General features: G+C 34.9%; 1 protein-coding gene across 3 annotated transcripts in view; it reads right to left on the reverse strand.

The window, feature by feature from the left end:
* The window catches only part of LOC123242388 (OX-2 membrane glycoprotein-like), a 46,707-nt gene that overhangs the window by 21,828 nt on the left and 9,452 nt on the right, over window positions 1–15,427 (reverse strand). The window contains exons 4-5 of one of the 3 annotated variants that reach the window (XM_044670100.1): window positions 7,642–7,923; window positions 4,914–5,021 (exon numbers count right to left, since the gene is read on the reverse strand). In XM_044670100.1, coding sequence (XP_044526035.1) covers window positions 4,914–5,021; window positions 7,642–7,923 — 390 coding nt within the window. Of the gene's footprint in view, window positions 1–2,681; window positions 5,022–7,641; window positions 7,924–15,427 lie in introns of those variants that run through there. The other 2 variants (XM_044670099.1, XM_044670098.1) reach the window with 2 other exon arrangements.

Here is a 15,427-nt window from a genome sequence, read left to right on the forward strand (position 1 = left end):
GACTCTAAGATCAATATTTTTTTTTAAGCTGAAACATCATTAATTAAAAAAGAAAGCCAGATCATTTGACTTTCCTATAATAATTGGCTAATAGCAAAGCCTCTCTTTAATTCTTTCTCAGGAGCATACTACTTACTAGGGTTTCTGACAGGAAGTGAACATTTTCTCAATGATATAAAGCTAGGTTAAGTAACTAAACTTGATTAATTTTTATATAAAAAGTTATAGTAAATGTTATAAAAATCTCCAGGGAAATTCTATTTTCTTCATCCTGTCTAGTTTGTAAAAAATGAACCATGAGAAAGATGAAAAAATGTTCCTGAAAAATATAAGTCTTTTGTTCTTCTCATTGAAATAAAATAAAATTGAAAATAAAAATTAAAAAATTCCTGCAATAAAAGCAGGAAGAATAATGTGCTACCCCTTACCAAGAAATGTTAGAATTTTTTCAACTTAAAAACAACCTGTGGACAAATCAAAGTCCACAATTAGCAGTCAGAAGGAAGGTAAAAAATTATGTGACCCATAAAATTATATCAGTGTTATTAAAAGATCATCTTTCTATGATCGAAAAAATAACCTGATTTAATAATTTTTGTTGTTCAGTCATTTCTGTTGTATCTGACTCTTAGTGACTTCATTTTGGGGTTTTCTTGGTAAAGATACTGTTGTGGTTTGACATTTACTTCCCCACTGCTTTTATAATAGTGAGCACTTATTTAAAAATTAATCCTTATGCACATTATTCCAAATCTATTATAGAATTTCCCATGTTTAGAGCTGGAAGGGACCTTAGAGGTGAATCTGTTCTTTTAAAATGATAATTGTATTTCAAAATAATTTTTTGCATTGTAATATTTTGTATGTTATTTTATGCATTTAAAAACATAATACTGAGTAGGAGTCCATAGGCTTCAACAGATTGTCAAAGCGGTCCATAAAAAAAAAAAAAAAAAAAAAAGATTAAAGACCTTAGCTCTAGTTGCCCGTATTTTTGTTATATATTTTTACTTGCTCAACTTAACGTATTTTAAATGAAATTCATCCTCTCTATTGCTCCCAAGTGACTTCCTCTCTTGACTTTCTCATTTCTTTTAATGAAGCTAGTATTCTTCTAGTTACCCATTGCTATTGTAAACACACACACACACACACACACACACACACACACACACACACACACAGAGCTTGATAATGATAACCTCATGCTAATACCAGGTGTCTTTCTTGGCATCCATAAAGCCTGGCAGGAAGAAAAAGAATAGGGGAAGATGATTGTGCAAGTGGCTTAAAGAGGCCTTGATTCTTAATATAATATTAGAGCTTGAAAGGATCTTGTGACTAGCTAAGTGCAATTTCTTTGCTTTTTTTAAAATTTAGTTTTATTTTGTGTTCAGTTTCAAATACTCTTTGCATCCCTTTCCCCTACCCTAGTTATTGAAAAGGCAAGAAAAATTAAACTCATTTCAAATATGTATAAAAAAGCAAAAAAAAAATCCTATTAGCTGTGTTCTAAGGGGATAAAAAAAGAAGAAAACTCGATTTTGAATGAGGAGGAAACTAAGGACCCAAAAGAAGGGAAGTCATTTACCAAAGACTCATCAACTCTTTCAGTCCAATGTTCCTTCTACTACATAGTCATGTAGTCCCTGGTTTCTGTGTTGAAATATAGAATTCCCCCACAAATCTCATAATTTGCATGAGTGTCAACATGGAGTTTGTAATTCCTTATGCAATTCTCCCTTTTTAGTGGAAATTACCTTGAATTTTAATAGCTTCATTCATGAAAATTCTAGAAAAAGACACTTTAAAACAATTGCTTTTTAGGAATGTCTTGGTCAAGTTACTTGCATACACAGTTTAAAAGTTGGTAACAATAGCAACAGCCATGTGTTATGATTAAAACTCTCTGGAGACTGTAGCTTAATTTATAATTATTTATTAAATAACAAAAAGCAGGCCAGAAAAAGAAAAGGTACCAGTCTTGTGTGCCCTGCCACCCTAGCCACCTCCCGTTGTGAGCCAGCTGAGCCAGCCTTCAGCTGGTCCCCACACCTCCTCAGACAAGGATTCCAAGGAAAAAGTGGTTTCTCCTCCTCCTGCTGCTATTTCTGCTCTTCCCTGAGGTCCCTTTCCCAAGCCTCTTTGATTGGAGGACTCTGACCTCAGTCTGGACAATAAGTGGGTCTTCGGGACAACAAGAGGGTCTTCCAGATGCCAGGAATCACCATATAACTTCAGAACATTATTCTCTGTGCATAGCTCTGTCTATCTAATTTGATTTAATCACTCTCCAAGAGGCTCATTTATAGATAAACAAAGAACTTGTCTCTACCCTGCTTCAGCAAGAGAGAAGCAAGTTCTTAGTTTCAATCTTAAAATCAAACTTTTTTTCCTTCAAAATGCAAAAATTTTGAACCAGATGTGAAAGGGGAGGTTAAAAAGCAAAAATCCAGGAAGTGTGCTCTCTCTGTTTCTCTGGTGACCCACCAAGAAGAAGGTGTCTGAGGGAGACATGTTGAGACCACCCATTGGCTAGATAGAATAAGCTTCTCTCTCTCTCTCTCTCTCTCTCTCTCTCTCTCTCTCTCTCTCTCTCTNTCTCTCTCTCTCTCTCTCTCTCTCTCTCTCTCTCTCTCTCTCTCTCTCTCTCTCTCTTTCTCTGTCTCTGTCTCTGTCTCTCTGTCTCTGTCTCTCTCACTTCCTTTTCCTATACAAGTAAATATTAATAAACTTTATTAAAGACAAAATGTAAAGGTTGTCTTGGGATGCCAAAAAGGGGTACGGATTAATATTTACTTTCCACACATGGAAACAGGAAAATAAAGCCAAGGCTTGGTTGAATACAAAAGAACATTTGGCCAGCAACCCTCTGTCTTCCTGTCAGCCTTGGTCTGAGAGCTTTGAGTGAAGAGAGGTTTAAGTGAAAAGGGGGGTGTAGTTCAGAAAGCCAAATGCCAATGTGTTTGCCTAGCACTTAGGGGGAGAAGAGGAATTTAGGTTTGGAGGGCGGAAAAGTTATTTAGAATTTAAAGTACCTTATACAGCATTCAGTCCTTCCTCCTATTTGGCAGAGGAGGAAACTAAAAACTACAATGAGAAATGACTTAAGATAGATTTTAGAGCTGGGAAAAACATATAATTATTTAGTCATTTAATACAATGTCCTGAAGAAACTGAAGCCCAGAAACTATAAGAAATTTACTCAAGGTCACACAGGCAGGAAGTCGAAGAGGCAGAATCTGAGCTCAAGTCTTTTGATTCCCAATGTAGAGAGCTTCCCCTACTAAATTAGGATGTCTCCTGTCTTAGGTCATATACATAAACATAATAAGGTGAAGAGAGACACTGCTGAAGGTTTAGTCAAGCAGTCTTTCCATTTTCCTAGGCAGGTGCACAACCTACTGACTTTAAGGCAACCTTATTCACAGAGGCTCTCTTCCCACTACCTTCACCTCCTACATCTTCCCATTCCATACATTCTTTCCTAGTTTTGGAGTTTTGTTTATTAGATTAATTCTTTTCTCTTTCTTTCTTTTATCTGATTTCTCCCCTATTTTTCCTCTCTCAAGTAGTTAATTAAAAAGCCCCCTTCCTTTCCTCCCCTTCAACTTTTTTGTTAGTTTTTTTCTGTATATTTTAAAAATTATTTTTCCTTTATTCTCTGCATTAATGATCTTTTTTTTCTCTTGTCAACTTGGAACATAGAAACCTCCAAACTTGTAGCCATGTGGAATCTGAAAACCCCCAAGTTTAGTTAGCTTGAAAGTTGAAGCCCTCAAGTTTGTCCTTGTCACATGAGAATTTCTCCAGGAGGGAAATCCCAACTTCACAAGTTTCAGACTAACAATAGACCTTAAAGTACTTTAGGTGGAGCTAGCAGTCTTAATCAGGTGGGAAGTACCCTTCTTTTTGTCCCAGTCATTTCTCCCTTAATGTCAAAGTCCTTTCTAAGGTAGCCCAGCCCCTTGGCTGGATCTTTCCCTTTTGTGTCCATTGTAAAGCATTAGCCTCTCCCAGAAAATCCTGTCTAGGACTCCACATTTTCTTTGTAGCCATTGTAAAGCCAATCAACTATACTCTCCCATCCTCAGTTCAAGAGGTATATATAAGTTCCCCAATTTTCATGGTTCCTCAGAACTGTCAGTCTAGAGCTGTTGGCACTCCCAAAGGTTGATAGCCAGAATAGCCAGAGTCTCCCGGCTTTGTGTGGGGTTTGAGCGTGTAACTCTTACTTGGAAGCCTGAGGAAATTGTACCAAACTCCTCTCCTGATTAAAGATGTGGTTTTTCTGAGTATTTTATAGTTCTGTGTTTTTTCCAGTTAAACACTCTCCATACTAAAATGTATTCTTTGATTTAGGCATTCTATCAGCCCTTATACTTAAAAGGAGGGTCAGGGTAGAATTATGCTACTTGCTGTCACAGAATGGATACGGGGGAGTAACCAGAGGGATAGGGCATGATGGCAAAAACTAAGTTGGAAATTGCTAAGTGGATCCCAAAATACGGTTATGTCACAATGACTAAGGATGTTACCTAATAGACATTGGCCTTTTTTTTTTTTTTTTTTGCTATTAACTAATTGAGTGGTTTTTAATGAAATGTCTTTATTTTGTGGCTCATGGAAACTCTATTTTACTTCTTGCACATATATCCTATTTTGGGCGTTTTTGAAAGGTTATAAGGACTAGAGAAAATATCTAGTCTTCCATCTTAGTAGTCATATGATCCAGAATTCCTTTTGATGTCTTTGAAATGAAAACAAAAAATATAACTTTCCCATCTCACAAATATCTGATAGCACGTTCCTCAAACAACATTAGAAAACAATTTGGTTCCACTTTTTTTTTTTTTTTTTTACTATCTCTCTATTTTCTCCAACTCCTACCCCCACTTCAACCTGCAACTTACCTCTACTCTGGCGCCGATATTTCCAGTAGAATAAGAGTAGAATCAAGGCCAGCAGGAGCAGTACAGACACAAGGACACTCACCATTATAGGCACTGAAAAATGATGACCTATAAGGGGTGGGGAGGGGTAGCAGTAAAAATAAAATAAGCAAGTCAGATATTCAAAGAAACATAGATAAAGGTTTTAATTTTATTAAGAACATTTCCTTCCCTACCACACATGCTCTATACTCTAATTAGAAAATAGTTTTCCTTTAAACATATATACATTTTTTGGAGGTCTATTTCTATTTAAAATTTTAAATTTCTTGAGAATGTGATATAATTCTAGGACTTTGGAAGGAAAAAGCATTCATTGATTGGGGTAATTAAAGTGGTCACTTACACTGCATTGCCCTGATTAAATCATGACAAAAATTTTTCTACTTATCCATTTCCAACTAAGTGACATTCAGGGACTCCCTGGGTGATATTCTAGGATGTCATGGTCATTCACTAGGAAAGCTAGCAATGGTTAAAAACATGCCTCTGTCACTTGCTATTTTTGTGACCTGGGACATACCACTTATCTCCTTTAAGAACGTTTATCTATATAATTTGTAGGCAGAGGGGCAATCTCTTCCAGTCCTATGCATACCTATGAAAGAATGGAAACTCCCTGGGAATCTTGTTCCAAGTTTTAGTTTCAAATAAAAATCAAGAGGCTATTTACATAAAGATACAAAATGAGCTAGCTGATGGCTTCTGGGCAGTTCTCAATGCTAGAAATTCTGTAATTTCTTCAAGACTTCCTTTGGGGAACAAGAAAGTATTGAGAAGAAGCACTTGTAAACTCTGTGAAGGAGGAGAAGTCTAAATGTGTAAAGAAGTCCCTCTGAAACTTGACTTTTGGTTAACTCTCTCTTTCAGGCAACTAGGTGATATAATGAATAGAGCACCAAGCCTGGAGTCAGGAAGACTCATCTTCCTGACTTCAAATCTGGCCTCAGCCATTTACTAGATCTGTGACCCTGGGCAAATCACTTAACTCTAGTTGCCTCAGTTTCCTCATCTGTTAAAATGAGCTGAAGAAGGATATGGCAAATCATTCCAGTATCTTTGCTAAGAAAACCTGAAATGAGGTCACAATGAATTTACTGAACAAGACATTGGAGAAATCCTAGGAAAGTCTATGAAGGCAGTGTTTGGTTCAAAAGAGTACCTGGAACCAGCATCCTGTGCCATATTTTCTAGAGGGAGATCTATACCTTCTTCCAGGGTTTGTCATTAGAGATAGGGCTCAGGTTATTTGGTCTAATCACTCAGTGTGCAAAACTGAGTACAAAAAGGTTCTCTCCTTACGTGTCCCTCATGTAAACTCAGGAAAACTAAGGATATATGTGGAGCAGCAGCAGTTGGGATGGTGGGTCAGAGAAATATCTTCTTTCCCTTTTAGACTCTCTAATTTCCTTCAAAGCTCAGTTCAGATACTATTGTTTACATGAGTTTTCATGATAACTTGGTTGCTGATGCCTATGTCTTCAAACTTTTACATTTATTTTGCATATTATTTGTATATATTTGTAAATGACCATCCATCACATTTCCTCCTGGGATAATGTTATGAAAGTAATGTGAACTTTTTTTTGTACCTATATTGGCAGTGCCAGGCACAATAATCATCTGTAACTAAAATATATTTAAAGTATCCTCCTCAGAGTCCTCATTTTTATAGCTTTGTTTTCCTGGTGTGTGGAATGAGAAATTAGTGTGTTATTCTCAAATTATTAAAAGTTATTAATATCTAAAGGTTGGTGTGTCTCCTCATCCCTCCTCCCCCATTCTTTTAAAAGCTTTACAGCTTTAAGTGAGTCTGTCTGAAAATTGCCCCAGGCAGGAGTCCCAGGCTGATGGTCTTAGATCCAGAAATACTGCCACCAAATCTTAAGTACCAATCTTGAGTACTCTTTTGTCTCCTATTATTTTTTATAATTTCATTTGTTTGTTTGTTTGTTTATTTATTTATTATTTCTTTTATTTTTATTCTTTTATTTTATTATTATATTTTGACTCTCCTATTATATCTTTGTATTTGGCTTATCGAAGCTTCTAACAGGAGTTGAAGCCTTGAATGATCCTCTCATCAGCCCCTCCTACTTCCTTCTTTGTATTTGTCTCCAGCTTCCTGGTCATATCTTTAAAATATGGATTTGCTTGGATGTATCCACTGTGAAGCTACTCTCCAATTTCTTTTGAAGATGTTAATTAGCTTGAATGTGTTCACTGTAAAGTCAATGTAAAACTATTCAACATTGGCTCCAATTATGGTAAAATGTCATAATCCCTTCTGAGAGAATTGATTACATCAGGATTCTCCTATAAGTAAGGGGTTTTTCTGTTATGGGGTGCGTAATCCCTCGGGGGCATCTGTCTTGGCTTCTTGACCTGAAATAGTGCCCCTTCCCCCATCTCTTTCTCCCAATAAAGCATTATATTTTAAATGGTCATAATAATAATAAATAAATTTTAAATGATAATAAATAATAAATAAATAAGAAGAAAATTTCCATGGTCATATTTTTTTTAATAAGTGGTAAAAGAGGGTAAACTTTGAAATTTCCAAGGTCCTCTTGATTTCCACTCCACACACTGGGAGATCCATTTTCTATTTTTCCTATGAAAGAGAAATAGACAAAGAATAACACTAACTGGTTGTGTATTATACAAACACCAGCAGAGGCATCTTTACCTGTACCTTCTTTGCTTGGGGTCACACTGTATTCCATCATACTCTCCATATGCTGCACATTACAGACAATCTTTTTTTCCACCCAGTTCTCAAAGTCTTTGATGTGGAGTGTGCTAGTGACTGATGTGGTACCATTTAGATTGGTGTTACTCTCATTGGTATTCTGTGCCACTAAGCCAGACACCTTCCAGGAGATCACAGGGGCCGGCCGGCCAATGGCAGAGCAGGTGACATTCAGGTGGTCCCCAGAGAACTCATAGTTCAGGAATACTGTGGGCTGTACTGAGACAAAAACCAATAATGGACTATCACCAAAATGGATTCAGCATCTATGTGCCCAGCACTGTAAGGGATAAAAAAAAAAAAAAAAAAAAAAAAGGGAAGTATAAGAAATAGTTCCTGGAATACATAGGCTCATAGGAAAATAATAGTGATAACTTAAATTTATATAGTATTGTAAAGTACACACAATCTTGTGATGTGACTATTATAGGCTCACAGTTGGGAGGTACCTTAGACAGGTTTTAATCCAACCCCCTTAGTTTTCCAAAAGAGATATTAAGTGACTTAGCTAAGGTCACCCAGGTTGGAGAGCAATCTAAAACTATGCCCAAAGAGTTATAAAATTGTGTATACTCTTTGACTCAGCAAAACAACTATTAGGTCTATTTCTCAAAGTGATCAAAGAAAAAGGAAAAGAGCCTATATGTTCTAAAGTATTGAGAGCAGCTCTCGTTGTGGTGTGCTCTAAATGCCTAACAGAAGACTTTATGTTCCCCTTATTTGAATGTCACAACCGCGCTGAAATATGACTAGAATGGAGGTGGGGAGAGAGTAAGAAAAAAGACAAGTAAGGAATTTTAAAGAAGGAATACAAGCAGCAGGAATAAACACAGTGTTATGATAAATGTGTATTTTGGAGGCAGACAATGACAAAGCTAAGAATAATCAGAGCAGAAGGTATATATCAGAGAATAGTGAGAAATGATGTTGAATGGGTAGTTCAAGTGGAGAACTTGAAAACCATTTAGAAACTGAGACTTAATACATTGGGATCCATTGCAAAATGCTGGGTGATGAATGTTGAAAGTGGTATGTCCTGTGAGGTAGGTGGTATTATCCTTAAGAACTAAGTACAAATCCGGCCCCCAGACACTTATAAGCTGTTAAGCTTGGGCAAGTCACTTAGCCTTAATCAGCCTCAGTTTCCTCATTTTTAAAATGGGGATAGTAGCATCTACATCCTATGTTGTGATGAGGATTAAATGAAATAATCCTGAATTGCTTAGCAAAGATGGCATACAGTAGGCATTATATAACTGTATTGTGGTTTTGTTATTATTTTCATTCTGTGAATGAGAAAAATTAATTAGAGAAATTAAGAGGCTTGCTTAGGGTGACAAAGTTTATAAGTGTCTGAGACAGGACTTTAACTCCAATATTCCTTTTAATGAATAACCTGTCAATGAATGGCTGAATGACAGCTTTGTATGCACAGTGGGAGACAAATGCCACTGAGATACTGACTGATTTGCTTGCTTATGTGTTTACATATTTCAGCTTCCTAGAGACTATCTGCTTTGCTTAACAAGACCACCAGGGAGCTGAGCAACGATCAGACCATTTGTTGTTTCTTCAGAAGTACTCAGAGCTAACAACTACGCCCAGGCTTCTGGCTGCTTAGCAGCCACAGTTTTCCTGAAATAAGGTTTATTGTGAGTTAGCAAAACTGCTCCCTGTTGAACTTAGTGGATTATTGTTTTCTGATGTGAAGAAAACAGAACAGGAAAATCCCTTTGTATGTGGGAGTTACCCTAAGTCCCAGAAATAGATGAATGAGAGATTTAGAACATAGTGCCTTTATTTATATGTAGATATGTAAAACCCTTATCTTACATCTTAGAGTCAATATTGTGTAACTGAAATATTGTGGAACAATGAAATGTGACAGATTTTGGTACTAACAGCAATATAATGATCCAGGACAACTCTGAGGGACTTGTGAAAAAAAAGAATGCAATTCACCTCTAGAGAAAGACCTGTGGGAGTAGAAATGTAGGTGAAAACACATAATTTATCTCTTGATTATTTGGGTTTATGACTTGGAATTTTCATTTTATAAAATTATTCATCTACAAAAATGAATAATATGGAAATGTGTTTTGCTTGATAGTACATGTATAACCCAGACTGAATTGCTTGTCAGCTCCAGGAGGGGAGGGGGAAGAAAGGAAGGAGACAACATGAATGATATAACTTTGGAAAACTTATGTGGAAATTTGTTATCCAAATAAAAGAAAGAAAGAAAGAAAATTTTAAAAAGAATCAATATTGTCCATTGGTTTCAAGGCAGAAGAGCAGTAAGGGCTAGGCAATGAGAGTAAAGTGACTTGCCCAGGGTCACACAGCTAGGAAGTATCTGACACCATATTTGAACTGAGCACCTCCTATCTCTAAATCTGGCTCTCAATCCATTGAGTCACTTAGCTTCTCCAACTTATTATGTTTTTAAACAAGTTTTATTTAATATTCTGCATTTTTTCTATTAGCGTAATATCCCATGAATCACTCCCTCTTCCCTTCCCAGAGCACAGTCTCATATAAGATAAGGTTTCCAAAATGATTTATGTTGTCTCCTTCCTTTCTTCCCTTTCCTCTCCCGGAGTGGATAAGCAATTCAATCTGTTATTATTTTGTCACTTTTTTGGCCATTTGCAGAGTATGAGATAAAATCTCAGGGTTGTTTCAGTTTGTTTCTCTTATTATCAGTGATTTTGAGCACTTTTTCCCTGTAGTTGTGAATACATTACAGTTCTTGTTTTGAAAATTATTTGTTTGTATACTCTGACCACTTCTCTGTTGAGAAATGTGCCATTAAGAATTTTGTTTCTAAAGGTACACAAGGGGATAAAGATGAAAATGGAACCTAACTAGAAGAAATGGTGGTGGAGGAAAAGATCTAAAATAACATGGACTAAAAACTCAAAACACCTTGCTTATAGGTGAATCAATGTTTTTGTGTGACTATACTGCAGAATGAGAGGGCATTCATACCATTAAAAAATGTAAAAGACAATCAATAAGCCCAATATAAGCACAAAAGAAGAGATACTGAAAATTAAAGGAAAAATAGATAAACTAAAAACAAAAGAATAAAATCTAAAAGCTAGTTTTTTTTTGAAAAAAACTAACAGAATAGATTAATCTTTAGCAAATCTGATTTTAAGAGAAGAGCAGAAAATCAATTCAATTAAATAAAAAATGACCAAAGTGAAATCATAATTGGAATTTGTAAAACTAATTTTTTGAGAGCCTACAATGGACAGGCGGAGGAGAGTGAGATGAGAAAGTATGCACAGCATATACACAATGGAGTGAAACTTGTGCCATGTATCAGGGATCTCAACCAACTAATCCTGAATTCTTCCTCCTCTTCACATACCCCTGAAATAATTTAATACTCTGCCAGATGCTAAGGTTTGGTCATTGTCCACTTAGTAATTTGTTCTGTAAGTAGGCCATGAGGAAGTTCATTTGAGGTTTCTTCCGGATAGACACTCTGGCTGCCCTTTGGTTATTGTTTTAAGTGCTCTTTGGTTTCTCCATTAAGCTATTTGGAGAACTGTACACAATCTAACAAGTGGCAAGCCAGGTCTCTTTAGCTTCCTGCCTTTTTATTAACCTTTCCCTGACCAATTTCCAGAACTTTGGGCTGGGATCTATGCTAGAATAGCTGTTCATAGGTGGCTCTATGAGGAGACCAGAGGAGGAATGGTATTTGTACCTTCCCTATGCATAAATACTAAAGTTAGAAATCTGAATGAAGGGGGCAGGAATGTACTGACACAGGTATCAGGAGCTTGTAGTACCAAAAAAGTATGTACATTTTTACAGTAGTGTTCAGTTATCTTTTAGTTCTCACAAAAGAGCCAGACTTTGCACTTTCATGAACTGAAAAGTCCCTTCTTTTGATTAAGCCCAATACAAGCACAAAAGAGGAGACATTAAAAATTAAAGGGCAAGGGAGTAGCAAGGTGGCTTAGTGGATTGAGAACCAAGACTCTAGAGACTGGGCTCAAATCCACCCTCAGACACTTCCTAGCTGTGTGACCTTGAGCAAGACACTTAACTCCTATTGCTAGCCCTTACCACTCTTCTGCCCTGGAACCAATACATAATATTAATTCTAAAACGGAAGATATGGTTAAAAAAAAAGAAAATTGAAGGAAAAATAGGTAAGTTGGAAACAAAAGAATAAAGAATAAACAAAACTAAAATCTTGTTCTATGAGAAGACTAATAAAATTGATAAATCTTTAGCAAATCTTATTTAGAAAGAAGAGAGCAGGAAATCAAATCAACAAAATAAAAAGAAAAATGAGCAAAGTGAAATCATAACTGGAAGATAAAAAAAACTAATTTTGGAAATCTGTAGTGCATATTCATAAGCTAACAAAACCAAGAAGACAAAAGAAAAAGATTAATACTTTATAAAAGGCCCAAATTTTCAGCAGCTGGGTGGCTTAGTAGATTGAGAGCCAGGCCCAGAGACAAGAAGTCCTGGTTTCTTCCTAGCTGTGTGACCCTGGGAAAGTCACTTAATCCCCATTTCCTACCCCTTACTGCTCTTCTACCTGAGAACCAATATACAGTATTGATTCTAAGACAGAAAGTAAGGGTTTAAAAAAAATAAAAAAATTTAAAAAGCCCAAGTAATGTTCTAAAATTATTCAGTCTCAGAAAAGGGAAGTAAGCTAGAGGTAAAACAACAAAGAAAAAAATCCCCAATTTTGACAAATATACACTAAAATTATATCAAATCTTAAAAGTGATTAGTACTAATATTACAAATTATTCTCAAAAATTGAAAAACAAAGCAATTATTCAGACTCCTCTTATAATCTAGTCTTAATACCTAAACCCAGGAAAGATAAAGCAAAAAACTATAGGCTAGTATCATTATTGAATATTTAATAAAGAACTGAAATAAAATTCTATCAAAAAGATTATTGCAATTCATCTAAGAAACCATACCTTATTGACTAAGATGGATTTGTATCAGGGATTCAACTGTGACTGACAATTAGGGAAACTATCATTATAATTAATCACATTAAAATGAAAAACATGATTATAAAAAAAGTATTTGACAAAGTATAAGGTTTATTTATACTAAAATCCCTACAAAGTGTGAGCATAGAAGAATCTTTTTAATATAGCCGAGTATGCATCTAAAGTCAAAAGTAGGCATAATATAAAATAAGGATACATTAGAAAATTTCCCAATAAATAGGGCAATAAAGCAGAGATACTCACTCTCTCTGCTATTATTTCATATAATTCTAGAAATGCTAGCAAAAGCAATAAGATAAGAAAATGTAAGTTTAAAGACATGCAAAGAAGAGATAAAACTATCCTTATTTACTGATTATACATTATTATATTTAGAAAACATCAGGGACTATGTAAAGATATTAAGACAATAGCTTTAGCAAATTTATGGGCTACAAATAAACCCTCAAAAATCAACCTATCATCTCGATGTAATAAAAATGAAATCTAAGAAATAATAATAGCATAAAGGGAAAAATCTCTTTCAAAATAATCTACATCATGCATAAGATATTTGGAGATTAATCTATCAAAACCCACAACACATTATATAGATTCAATCACAAAGTTTTCATTAATTAAAAGGTCAACTTAAATAACTGGACTGGTATTCAATGTGCATGATTATGCTATTCCAATATAATAAAAATAAGAGCACTGTCAGTTTACAGTACTTTTTGTTATTTACTTATTTATTACCAATTACATGTTGTAACAAATTTCTACACAAGTTTTCCTAAGTTATATGATTTCCTAAGTTATATGAAAGAACTCCCTCCTTTCCCTTTCCCATCCCAATGCTGGCAGGCAATTCAATCTGGGTTATACATGTATTATCATGCAAAACATATTTCTATATTGTTCATTTTTGTGAGTGAATAATCTTATAAAACCAAAATCCCAAAACATAACCCAAGTAAACAACTGAAAAATCATATGCTTTCATCTGCATTCTGACTCCAGCAGTTCTTTCTCTGGAGGTGGAGAGCATTCTTTGTCATAAATCCTTCAGAATGGTCCTGGACCATTGTATTGCCAATAATAGCTAAGTCTGTCACAAACGATCATTGCACAATATTGTTGGCACTGTGTATAATGTTTCCCTGGTTTTGCTTATTTCACTCTGCATCAGTCCATGAAAGTCTTCCCTGCTCTTTCTGAAATCATCCTGTTTATCCTTCCTTACAGCACAATAGTATTCCATCACCATCATATGCCATAATTTCCAATTCTTTGCTACCTCAAAAAGAACAACTATAAATAATTTTGTGCAAGTAGGTCTTTCCATCCCCTCCCCCAAGACACACACACACACACACACACACACACACACACACACACACACACACACACACACACACACCTTTATCTCTCTGGGATACAGACCTAGTAGCAGTATTACTAGAACAAATGGTATGCTTGTCTTATGGTTCTTTGGTCATAATTCCAAATCGCCTTCCAGAATGGTTGGATCACTTCACAAATCCACCAGTAGTGCATTAATGTCTAATTTAGGCATATCTCCTCCAACATTCATCATTTTCCTTTACTGTCATATTGGTCATTAAAGATGAGAAGGAAAACAGCAAAATGGGGGAAAAATTTATAACAAATTTCCCTGATAAAATCCTCATTTCTCAAATACATAAAGAACTAAATCAAATTTATAAGAATATAAGTCATTCTCCAATTGACAAATGGTCAAAGGTTATGAATAAGCAGCTTTTATATAAAGAAATCATATGAAAAAATGTTCTAAATTCCTCCTGATTAGAGAAATGTAAATATTTACAGTTTTAATGGGCTACCAACCAAATTACCAAATGGATATTTTAAAGAATTTGATGAAATGGCAATAAAATTCATTAGAAGTAAAAACAATGTTAAGAGAAATCATGAAAAAGGGTAATAATGAAGGAGGAACATTCCAGACCTCATGATATATCAAAAGCAGCATCTATAAAAACCTTTTGACATCATTTTTTTTTTAAAGAGTCAATTGATATAATAGACTAGACAAGGGGAAATGAGAAACAATGGAACTCAACAATTTGGTATTTGATAAACCCCGAAAGAAAAATTGCTAAAAGAAAAATATTTCCTAAAAGAATTATTTTGATAGTTTGATAAAATGAGCTGGAATTACTGCAAAGTAGTCGGGCAGAACTTACAATTATATCAAACCTTATACCATAATCCACAATACATTCATAATGGATATGTGACTTGCATAATAAATAATTATAGCATAAAAAATTAAAAGAGAAGATCATAAATTTTTCACAGCTATGCATAGGAGATGTATTCTTAAAAATAGAGCTAAAGGAAAAAAGATATAATAGATTATTTTGATTGCTTGAAATTGAAAAGCTTCTACATGAATATTTAAATATGCATGTATATATATATATATACATGTATAGAGAAAGAAATAGATATATGGCTTTTAGTCATGCACACAAAACACAAATGCATTTATGTGTATGTGTGTTTACTTACCTACTTGAAAAATTGCTCCAGATTACTAAGAATAAAAAAAATGTAAATCAAAATAATCCTGAGATTTTCTCTTAGATCCTTTCAAGTAGCAAAGATAACTAAAGATAGGAATACTCATTGTTGAAGGATTTATGAGGTATATTGCTTTGCTGGTAGAGCTGTGAATCAGTACAACC

This window comes from Gracilinanus agilis, chromosome 3 (genome assembly GCF_016433145.1).
Source record: "Gracilinanus agilis isolate LMUSP501 chromosome 3, AgileGrace, whole genome shotgun sequence".
Taxonomy (NCBI): Eukaryota; Metazoa; Chordata; class Mammalia; order Didelphimorphia; family Didelphidae; genus Gracilinanus; species Gracilinanus agilis.